The sequence below is a fragment of the Myxine glutinosa genome, chromosome 11, assembly GCF_964187855.1.
Source record: "Myxine glutinosa chromosome 11, kmMyxGlut1.1, whole genome shotgun sequence".
NCBI classification, from domain to species: Eukaryota; Metazoa; Chordata; class Myxini; order Myxiniformes; family Myxinidae; genus Myxine; species Myxine glutinosa.
The window spans coordinates 116,780,965-116,793,601 of NC_136271.1; the positions used below are offsets into that span (position 1 = coordinate 116,780,965).

At 44.9% G+C, this 12,637-nt stretch overlaps 1 protein-coding gene across 1 annotated transcript in view; it reads right to left on the minus strand.

Annotated features, from left to right (window-relative positions):
- The window catches only part of LOC137436157 (uncharacterized), a 36,777-nt gene extending 25,753 nt beyond the window's left edge, over positions 1-11,024 (minus strand). Inside the window, exons 1-4 of the mRNA XM_078786309.1 lie at positions 10,822-11,024; positions 10,617-10,704; positions 10,316-10,490; positions 9,104-9,239 (exon numbers count right to left, since the gene is read on the minus strand). Coding sequence (XP_078642435.1) covers positions 9,104-9,239; positions 10,316-10,490; positions 10,617-10,704; positions 10,822-11,024 — 602 coding nt within the window. The remainder of the gene's footprint in view (positions 1-9,103; positions 9,240-10,315; positions 10,491-10,616; positions 10,705-10,821) is intronic.
- Positions 11,025-12,637: the final 1,613 nt, after the last annotated feature.

Sequence of the window (12,637 nt, forward strand, 5' to 3'; positions counted from 1 at the left end):
TATTCAACCCGGGCGAAGCCGGGTACCTCAGCTAGTATATATATATACTGAAACGCAAAAGAAACTTACCACCTTTGAAACCTTTAAATATCAACAATAACACTGCGTGTAGTAAATGTATGAACTTATTTGTGGACAATAGTGTCCTCACTGTCAGACAAAACAGTCACGGATGGTCACTTGAACCTTCAATGGTCACTTCATAGCACAGCTGTTGGACAGCCGTTTTGACTGTCAGTGATTAGCCAAGGGGTACGGGATGATTTTAATGAGCTGCACGTGATGTCTTGATATTGGCTTTAAAAAGGCCAGTGCAAAATGGGCATTTTGACCGAAAAATTTGACCATTTTGACCAACTTCAAAAAGACCGAAAACGCAAAAGAAACTTACCACTTGTTTGAAATGTAATAAAATTGTAACAGTTCAAAATAAAACAAACCAACAATTGCTAATTGAAACATTGGCATTTTATTGATGACATGTCAAGTTTTTGACCAAGATACACCATCTCATCAGTTTGTTCTACAGTACAGAACAGCACAGGGTGCAATGTCAGTCCCCTTTCAATAGCGTGTGTGGCCACCATTGTTCTGGATACAGGCAGTGCATCATCGGCGTATACTGCCTACCAGTCTTTGGATGGATTGCTGCTGGATTCTGTCCCACTCAGTCCTCAATGTCTGAAGCAGCTCTGCCCGTGTCCTGGCCCTGCCAACTACGCGTCTCCCAAGCTCATCCCACAGGTGCTCTATGGGATTCAGGTCAGGGGAGAGCGCAGGCCACTGCATGGTGTTGATGTTCTCGCCTTTGAGAAATGCAGTGGTAAAGCGAGCAGCATGTGGACGAGCGTTGTCATGCTGAAAGGTTCTCAGTTCTGGGTGGTCTAGCAGGAATGGCAGCAGATGAGGTCGCAGGATGTTATCCACATACCGCTGGGCGTTAAGATTCCCATCCACAACCACCAGTGGCGTCCTGTACCGGCCTGATATGGTGGCCCACACCATCACACTTGGGCCACCCCACCTGTTGGCTTGACGCACGCAACAATCGGCATATCGCTCGCCAGTTCTTCTCCAGACACGCTCACGCCCATCAGGACTGTCCACACAGAACCTTGACTCATCGCTGAAAGCGACCTCGTTCCACTGCGCCAAGGTCCACCGCTGATGCTGCTGGCACCATCTCTGTCGGTTGCGGCGATGGGCAGCCGTCATCACGGGGCCTCTGTATGGTCTTCTGGCAGTCAGACCATAGTCATGCAGTCGTCTTCGTGCAGTATCATTGGAGATCCGTGGGTTTGCACGCCCCGGAGTTTCTGCCGCAGTGCGGGATGCTGGACGGAATCGATCCCGCAGGTGACTTCGGACCATCTGTCTGTCCTGCCTTGCAGTGGTGACTCTTGGCCTCCCCTGATCGAGGTCTGTCATCTGCAGAGTTGTGGAGGGTGTCTCTGTCCACCAGGGCCGATATCGTCTGGTGTGAACAGCCAAGGCGACGTGCCACCTCACGGTAGCTCAGTCCGCCTTGCAGCATGCCCAGGGCACGCTGCCGTTGATCCCTTGACAATCGTGGCATGTTGATTGAAATGCCCATTTTGCACTGGCCTTTTTAAAGCTAATATCAAGACATCACGTGCATCTCATTAAAATCATCCCGCACCCCTTGGCTAATCACTGACAGTCAAAACGGCTGTTCAACAGCTGTGCTATGAAGTGACCATTGAAGGTTCAAGTGACCATCCGTGACCGTTTTGTCTGACAGTGAGGACACTATTGTCCACAAATAAGTTCACACATTTACTACACGTAGTGTTATTGTTGATATTTAAAGGTTTCAAAGGTGGTAAGTTTCTTTTGCGTTTTCGGTCGTTTTGAAGTTGGTCAAAATGGTCAAATCTTTCGGTCAAAATGCCCATTTTGCACTGGCCTTTTTAAAGCCAATATCAAGACATCACGTGCAGCTCATTAAAATCATCCCGTACCCCTTGGCTAATCACTGACAGTCAAAACGGCTGTCCAACAGCTGTTCTATGAAGTGACCATTGAAGGTTCAAGTGACCATCCGTGACTGTTTTGTCTGACAGTGAGGACACTATTGTCCACAAATAAGTTCACACATTTACTACACGCAGTGTTATTGTTGATATTTAAAGGTTTCAAAGGTGGTAAGTTTCTTTTGCGTTTCAGTATACATGTATATATACAATGCGTATCAAAAAAAAGGTAATCCGAATTCAAGGGGCTAATATGCAAAGGTTATTTATTTTGACAATTTACCTGTGGTTTCCTAATTAAGAGGAGATCTTCAGCTTTCCATTGATACCTTCCATGCATCATTGCTGTCACACATGACCGAGTACATGTTCATTGAAAATGACACGTTCAAATCGCATTTTTACAAGTTTGGCTAATCAATGCAAGTCAGGATAATTGGTGCAAAATGAACGTCAGATGTGAACTTTTCTCAGGTATGATTGGCCTTTATGCACCCACACCTTCAACATGTACACCTCCCCTTTCAACACAAAGCTCACAGCGGCAGAGCATGCCCTGAACTGCTGGTCTCACCATAGCCGGATCATTGCGCAAAGCATCCACTTCATGTCGAATACGGCCCTGCAATTCGTCAAGATCACGGGGAGGAGTTATGAACAGCTTGTTCTTTAAATGTCCCCAAAGGAAATAATCACATGGTGTGAGGTCAGGTGATCTTGGTGGCCATTCCACTGCATGGTTGAGGGCGATGACTCGGTCTCCAAAGAGTTCCCTCAGTCGATCTCGGACAGCGATAAGACGATGTGCTGGGGCGCCGTCTTGGGCCCACCAGAGATATCTGAAGACACCATGAACCTGTCGCTCAAAGTTCTCATCCAGCTGCGGTAAAACTTCATCATTGATCATCTGCAGATACCTGTTACCATTGACATTCCTTTGAAAGAAAAATGGTCCGATCACCTGACCACTTCCACAAAGTCCCAACCAAACAGTCCACTTTTGTCGATTCATGTTGGTGTCAAAATTAAATTCCGGGGGTTGTCCTGTTGGTGCAGGATGAAAGTGACTGGTTGAGAAGAGTGATGGAAATTAATGTAGAAGGAAGTAGAGGACGGGGAAGACCGAGAAAGACTTGGCTAAAGATGGTGGAAGAAGAAATGCAGGCAAGGGGGTTAACAAGGAGAGATGCAGAAAATAGGGCAAAATGGAGAAGATTGTCATGGGGACCACAAGGCTAACCCCCACTCTAGCAGGGAAAATGGCCTTAAAATGCATGTTGTGTTGTTGTTGTCCTGTTGGTGCATATTCAAGAACATTATGGGTATTGACCTTGCTGTCCATGGCAAAAGCAGCTTTGTCGCCGATAACGAGATACCACAGGAAATTGACATCTGCTTCGCAACGTGCTATCAACCATCCGGCAAGCACCAGCCTCCTGGCAAAATCCCCTGGCGTAAGTTGATGCCAGATGTGAATCCGATATGGATGTTGGTGGAGGTCCAGTCTTGTGATTCGGTTGAATGTTGCCGAAGATTGAATGAATCCGAAGAATTCATCGAATGAATTTCGAAGAATGTTGAATCGGATCCATCCCATTTCGTTTTGCGCTGGTATCCCTAGGATGCTCCAAAACTTGCTGCCTTACTGCTGCAATGTTCATTTCCGATCGCCCAGTGTGCCTCCTACCAGAATTCCCCTTGTTGTGGTTGAGGCTAGTGCCATGCTCTTGGTATTTTCTAACATTCGCCCAGATGATTTTGGCTGCTGGAGGCTCCCGTTCGGGGAAACGTTCACTGAACGCATCTCGAGTTCGCTGCAAACTTCCAGTTTGGTGAAAGGTTGTAACCACGAAGGTCCGCTGTTCAGTCGTAAGTTGAACCATCTTTTCAATGACTCAGACTGTCTCTAAACCCATACACTGTCGGCCCATCTTAAATACCCATCTTAAACAAAGGATGACGCAACCAACGATTACCAGACCAGCTTAACCATTTTACATAATCAACTTGGCAGTCGACAAGTAATGCGTCCATTTCAAACTATCTTGCACCGATTAGCCAAACTTGTAAAAATGCGATTTGAAACTTGTCATTTTCAATGAACATGTACTCGGTCATGTGTAACAGCAATGATGCATGAAAGGCATCAATGGAAAGCTGAGGATCTCCTCATAATTGGTAAATCACATGCAAATTGTCAAACTAAATAACCTTTGCATATTAACCCCTTGAATTCGGATTACCTTTTTTTTGATATGCAGTGTGTAATGAAAATCAGATCCACAACTTTGACCTAGTAGTAGGTTTAATGACAATTCGATCTCTGGCAACATCCTGTGAAAGTACAATCATGCAATATATCAGGATTATGGAATCGTGGGGAAAGTTCAGCAATATCAATCAATGCAAGCAAGCCTGGATCATCTACATATACGCACCATTCGAGTCTACGTGTCACGGATTAAATGTCACAGGAATGTTTCGGAGCGATGGCCGTCCGAGTTCTTATAGACGCCTCTCAGTGGTTAGAGAGAGCATAACACCTGGGTTCAACTTAGATACATTTTCATTACACACTATGTATATATATTCATACAGTTTTGAGATTTGTATATATGACATCATTAAAGGTTAAAGGTTTGCCCCCCAGAGTTAGTCCACAAGCAACACGTACGCCCACTTAGAGTATTAGTTATGTCATAGTATGTGTAAGATCCCTGGTGACTAAGTCATAGTAAGAGATCCTTGGTGTTGGGCTAGCGGCTAGGGTGCCGGCTTTGGATCCTAGGATCCTGGGTTCGAATCTCGGTCGATCGCCGAATTAATGCCAGGGGGGTTGACCCAGCCTGTCATCCTTCCGAGGTCGGCTAATTGAGTACCAGTTCACTGGTAATTCCCTGTTTGTCGTTGAAGGCGGCAAAAAGGGTTGGCGTCAGGAAGGGCATCCGGCCGTAAAACATTGCTTCAAAAAGGGGACCAAAAAACAACTACCACGGTCCCCGAAAAGGCCAACCCCCGCTTTGCGGGGAAAAATGGCCTCTAAACGGTGGTTTATAGTATGTGTAAGAGTAGGCCATTTCCCTAGTAATATCTGCGTTGTGTAAAGAAATGAGCTTAGGTCCTTTCACCTTTGCACCACCCCCCAATTACATCAGTGGGCATAATTGATCCCGCGCCCCATTTGGCATCCCTCAAGTTTGTTATGCTTTGGCTACCCGCAATTTGTTACGCTTTGGCTGCCAGCAGCGTTTGCTGCCCTTTGTTGGCTCGAAACTAGCCCAGTGACACGAGGTAGGCCTGAAAGGGGGAGGAGCGCGGGGTCGGGGTGTGGCAGAGTCGAGGAGCACGTCAGAGGCGGTGACGGTAAGGAGCAACAGCCAACCAGGGCTCGGAGGGCATGGCATGATAGGGCGTGGCAAGACGCGTCTAGTAAGTTCCAGAGGGTTTCAAGGGCGTGGCAATAAAACCCGTTGCGCGAGGCCCCCACCTCAGTTGAGAAGGGAGAGGCGATTGCGAGAGAACTTATGCACGAGGACTTGGGAATTGAAGAGCGCATTGTGAGCGCCTATTCGCTTATTATGTACGCAGCCGCGCCAGTGTAACCGCCAGAGCCCAGCCCTACCGTTCGCCCCGTAATTATCCCGTGCGCGCCAACGACACGTGGAGAGCTCCTGGCCGCTGCATTCATCTACTTCGCGGTGCGAGCTGGGGGCCGGAGGAAGAGCTGCCCGGACGCCATCCCTGGACGTGCCGACCTGTTCGTCTGCAAACACCGTGTGAGTGTGTCTGAGTGTGAACGGGCCCGTTTGTCCAGGGAATAAGTTAAGACTGATTAAGGACTGCACTGTGTCTTCTTCTTCTGATTATTGTACAAAGTGTAAATACATCTTGTTATTCCTTTTCTTCCCAATTCGACCGTTTCTGTGATTTCCATCATTGGGTAAGCGTGGCACGATTAAGAACCGCTTGGATCAGGGTCTAGTCATTGATAACGGCTCGGGTCACGGGTTCGCTACCGCTCGGCGTATCCACCAACACCCGTGATTCGGGCTGGGCTTATTTCCTCGTTTCTGGGCAGCGTGAGTAATTAGGTAATAGCGAATTCTTAGTCCTAAAACCCGATTTCGCGCTGTCCGGGAAGGACGTCATAGGTCCCGGGTCCCGTCGGCTAGTCAAAGACAAGGGGACTAATCCCCCCTTGGTAAGGAGAAAAGGCCGGTGCTGAGATCCGCAACTATATATATATATATATATATATATATATATATATATATATATATATATATATATGTACAGACTTGGCATTTAATATGGAATATTTTTTTGTGGGGGTGAACTTACTTTTCAAGATGTCTTAGAACGAAAAGTTCATTGGAATTATGTTGAAATTATTCTAGATTTTGTTAATGTGACCTTTAAAAGAAACAAAAACCACATTTGACATTTCGAAACAAATACATTGATCCTTGAAAGTGATGTTAACTGATATCGAACTCAATTCATGGACAGTACTGTGTTAAACTTCTGTATGTTTTCCAGAAGTATCTCTTTATTTTGCACATTAGCCAATTTTTTTTTAAACAAAAACAAAAGTTAAATTAGGACTGGAATTACGGACAGTAAAATTACAGTTCAGTACTTCGTGTAACCCCCACGAGCATTCAGGAGAGCACGTGCACGTTGACGCATGCTGTTCACGAGATTTACCAAGGTTTGGACAGGAATCGCTTGCCATGCAGTGACAATAGCCTGCTGCAATTCACGCACAGAGGTCGGCTGCTGGTCCAAGTGGTAGATATGATGCGTTAATTCTGCCCACAAGTTCTCTATCGGATTCATATCCGGGGACATGGCAGGCCACTCCATATGCTCTACACCACGGTCAGCAAGAAAGTGTTGGATCATGCGAGCACGATGAGGCCGTGCATTGTCATCTTGGAAGACAAAGTTTCCTCGAAAGGCTGCACGAGCAAATAGAAGCAATGTTTCTTTCAGAATGGCCCTGTACATGAACTGGTTCAGGTTTCCATTCAGAACAACCAGGTCAGTTTTGCCCCCTGCATGAAAAGCAGCCCAAACGGTCACCCCACCACCTCCAGCTTGGACTCTTGGCACTGTACAATCTTTGTTGTAGGTTTCATGCACTTGTCTGCGCACTCGGACGCGGCCATCTTGACGATAGACCAGACATCTAGACTCATCACTGAAGATCACATGATTCCAGTGTCCTGGCTGCCATTGACGGTGCTCTCTGGCCCACTGCAATCGGCGTTGGCAGTGTTGTCTGGTTAGGCGTGGCTTTCTCAGGGGACGCCTGGCACGATAGCCTGCTTGAACCAGTCATTGGTTGACTAGCCTTCTGGATACAGGCACATTTGTCAGTTGCTGCCACTCAGCCCTAAGCTGATTAGCTGACTTGGTACGGCCATTGCGGACTAACCGGTGCAGCTGCTGATCATCCCTCCTTGTGGTTTTGCGGGGACGTCCTGGCCTCGGTATTGGAGTAGGGACACCCCTCTGAGCATTTCGTTTCAGGATCTTTGACACCTGACCTTGAGTGATGCCATACTGCCGAGCAATAGCACGCTCTTTCATGCCGTAATTTCGTAAAGCCACCACTCCATGACAAACAGCATTGTCGAGTTGACGGACCATCTCCAGAGGAAGCGGCAATAACTTTTGGAGACATGCAGCAGTCGTTTTCCACTAATACAGAACGCAACAACCTTTGTATACCCGACTGTGAAGCCAATCGTCAAATGCACCTGTCTGTACATTTTGCCACGCCACCTGTGATATAATCCTGTTGTTGACTTCTTGCTGTGACAGACAATCAGTGACATGGTTCTTTTAACAAATAAATCACCAAAGTGTAAAAGAAACTCACCAGATTGATATACTGAGTGAAGAAAGTAAACCCAAGTCAAGAAAAAATATATATTCCATATTAAATGCCAAGTCTGTATATATATACATATACATACAAATACTGCGACATAATACATACATTTATACGTAAAAGTGTTTAATGGGCTGCTGAATTGAACTGAGAATTTGACAATAATACCAATTTTAAGATCATTTAAAGATTGTGATTTTTGTGTAATTCCTGAAAAATATATGCTGCATTTACTGAACTAAGTGAATACTTGTGCAAGAAAAGCCACTTAACATGGTAGGAATTGGCACATGTTGATCGCTTTCAATCTAAAGGATAAAATGACTCAGTTGCTTCACCCATACATTGCTGTATAACATGCGCTGCATGCTCATTTGCTTTGGGACACATCAAGCTGAACTTATGGTTATATGAAGGATGCAAATGGATTTCGCAGCCAATCAGGGACGCACAAACACAACACGTGATTACCTCGTATGAGAATGATCAATCATAAACAACTCTCAGTCGAACTTTCAGTTTTGCTTCCCTTTCACAATCAGAATGAGAACCCCACAATTTCACATCCAAAAATAATTAATAGGTCTCCCTCCTATGGAAAAACCGTTATGATGACAAAACATGTTGGAATAGTAAACGAAGATGTGATTATCCTGCCCTCGGAACACGTGATGCTAAACAGGTGTAATATGATGTCTGGGTCGCGAGTGTATGTCTGGTTACCTTTACGCTTTCCACGTTTGCACTCTTTATTCAAGATCGTCATTTATTGGTTCAAGTCTCCATGTACTATGCTTACAAATCCTCCACCCTGGGCAAATTCCTTCGTGAAAGACTTGGGCCAAACTATCTCCGGTCCACTCCACATGAGAAGTTGGGAATAATAGTGGCTTTGAAAGAGAAACAACCCAAGTCTTGAGACGATAAAAAGGTGTTGTTTGAGTGAGCACTAGAAGCTTCTCTCACACTCCACAATCCAAGAAAGTCAAAATGGATCATGCTACTTGATTCAACAAACAAGTTTAGCTGCATCAGGCCTCATTTCCTCGAATCAGGAAATTTTCCTCATTTCAGGAGGCCTCAAATCAGGCCTCATTTCCTCGAATCACTTCGGACTAAACTGGTGCTAGTTTCTCTGAGATTAGACCAACAACTCGTAATTAAACAAGTATCAGAGGCCTAGTGCCATTCACCGAAGTAGGCCACGTACACGTAAGCTCTGCAAATGTAGCAGAAAGGTGTTGACGTTGTGACGGCCTTCGGGCTTGGTGGACCAGAGAGAGGCAACGAATCAGACGAGCGGAAGTTGTTAACGGCGGGGTCTCGGGGATCCAGTGACACGCAAACTACATGGGAGGTAGCGTGGTAGAGAAACGTGCAGGCCAGAGACTTGAGTAAGTGACTTAAGGAACACACACGTACGACATGTGACACTTGCCCACATTTTACCGGATCTCTCACCCGCCCGATAAATGCCGACACGATACCCAATACACACCAATACGATACCCGATACACCCCAATACAATACCCGATACACACCGACATGCTGCCCGACACACAACGATACGATACCCGGTACACGCCAATATGATACCCGATACACACCAATACGATACCTGATACACACCAATAAGATACTCGATACACACCAATACGATACTTGATACACACCAATACGATACCCGGTACACACCGCTATGATACCCGATACACGCCGGTGCGCTGCCCGATACACACCGATATGATGCCCGATACACGCCACTACGATACCGGATACACGCCGATACGCTGCCCGATACCCACCAATGCGGTACCAGATACACACCGCTACGATACCCAATACACGCCGATACACACAGATACAATACCCGATACACACCGCTACGCCACCCGATATGCGCCGATGCACTGCCCGATACACACCGATACGCAACCCGATACATTACATTACCCGATACACACCGATACAATGCCTGATGCACACCACTACACTACCCGATACACACCAATTCACTACCCGATACACACCGATACGATACCCCGATACACCCCAATACGATACCCGATACACATCGATACGATACCCCATACACACTGCTACGCTGCCTGATACACGCCAATACGATGCCCGGTACCCACCGTTACGATACCCGATACCCACCGCTACGATACCAAATACACACCGATACGGTACCCGATACACACCGATAAAATACCCCATACACACCGATACGCTGCCCGATACACACCAATACGTTACCCGATACACACCGATACGTTACCCGATACACACCGATACGTTACCCGGTGCACACCGATACGTTACCCAATACACACCGATACGATACCCGATACACGCCGATATGATTGCCGATACCGCCCCGCGTTTCTTTGTGGGATACAGCGTAGGCTGCCGTACGCTCAGCGCTGGCTGGAAAAAGTGTCAGGAGGTATCCCAAGGTGGCTGCACATTGGAAACCGAAATAAATCCAGGCAGTGAGCTGCAGCGGGTGCGGTGGGCAACTCCAGCCATTGTGCCGAGCTTGTGCCACGCTCTCCGTGCCATCTTTGCTTGAAACGATGCAACGACACAGCTGTCACAGAAGTGGGAAAGAACCAAGTGGGAAGTAGTTTGTTTTAAAAGATGCAAATCGAGTGTAAAGTTTATAATAAGAAAGCAAGCCTCGTATAGTAGGATTGAGAAGACATCTGGAACTCACCTGGCATTTGGGAAGCATCTTCATCACAGGTTCACGATGCGGGTGCTCCGCTCGAATCCCTGTCTCCTTCTCTCTGCTCTTTTCTTCCCTTTCCCAGGGATTATTTGATCGAATAGAAACCGAAACATCCGACATCCAAGGTTCTGCTGTGCACCTGCAGACCTCTTTATTTAAGCAAATGCCGCATAATCAAACGAAGTCTTACCTGTGTGAAGGCCTTTTTGGAATGTCATCAAAATATTCCTTTCCGTTATGACATTGGCGTCGTCTCACACTTTCCCACTCTTTTTCCCGGAAACTGCTCGATAATGCCCGTGGCTGCGCGTGTGTGAGGAAGTCAGCAATCCCTGCATCCTGTAGATAGCCCTGGCTGGAGAGAAAAGCACCAGAGGCGTGAAACGGGTCCATTAATGGAGTACACCTAGATGAAATAAAGAAGGCTGCACCAGCCAGTCTGGAGGACCTGCATTGACAGAGAGAGAGAGAGAGAGAGAGAGAGAGAGAGGAGTGCAAATGTCACGTGGTACGAGAGAAGCTTAAATCAATAACCTATCTTATGTGGAACGTGGAAGACAGCAGGTAAGTGGGGACTAATGGCATATTTGTGAGATGTGTTTCCACCACAGCACCGCATCCTCCAGATCCTGTTCCACTTTGCATACCTGTGGAAAACGGATAAATAACACATTATTCTTTCAACAGAGTAGGTGGGCTAATTTTATACAAAGTCAAAGATGAAAAAATAATGAACATTGTATGGAACATTGTATGGAACATTGGATGGAACATTATATGGAACATTGGATGGAACATTGGATGGAACATTATATGGAACATTGTATGGAACATTGTATGGAACATTGTATGGAACATTGTATGGAACATTATATGGAACATTGTATGAAATATTGTATGGAACATTGCATGGAACATTGTATGGAACATTGTAGGGAACATTGTATGAAACATTGTATGGTATCAAACTGATTATTGTATGGAACATTGTATGGTATCAAACTGATTTTTGTATGGAACATTGTATGAAATATTGTATGAAATATTGTATGGAACATTATATGGAACATTGTATGGAACATTGTATGGAACATTGTATGGTATCAAACTGATTATTGTATGGAACATTGTATGAAATATTGTATGGAACATTGTATGGAACATTATATGGAACATTGTATGGAACATTGTATGGAACATTATATGGAACATTGTATGAAATATTGTATGGAACATTGCATGGAACATTTTATGGAACATTGTATGAAATATTGTATGGAACATTGTATGGAACATTATATGGAACATTGTATGAAATATTGTATGGAACATTGTATGCTATCAAACTGATTATTGTGTGGAACATTGTATAGAATCTCATTGTATGGAACATTGTATGGAATCAAACTGATTATTGTATGGAACATTGTATAGAATCTCATTGTATGGAACATTGTGTGGAATCAAACTGATTATTGTATGGAACATTGTATGGAATCTCATTGTATGGAACATTGTATGGAACATTGTATGGAACATTGTATGGTATCAAACTGATTATTGTATGGAACATTGTATGTGATTATTGTATGGAACATTGTATGGAACATTGTATGGTACATTGTATGGAACATTGTATGGAATGAAACTGATTATTGTATGGATTATTGTATGGAACATTGTATGGAACATTGTATGGAACATTGTATGGTATCAAACTGATTATTGTATGGAACATTGTATGTGATTATTGTATGGAACATTGTATGGAACATTGTATGGTACATTGTATGGAACATTGTATGGAATGAAACTGATTATTGTATGGATTATTGTATGGAACATTGTATGGAACATTGTATGGAACATTGTATGGTATCAAACTGATTATTGTATGGAACATTGTATGTGATTATTGTATGGAACATTGTATGGAACATTGTATGGTATCAAACTGATTATTGTATGGAATCTCGTTATATGGAACATTGTATGGAACATTGTAT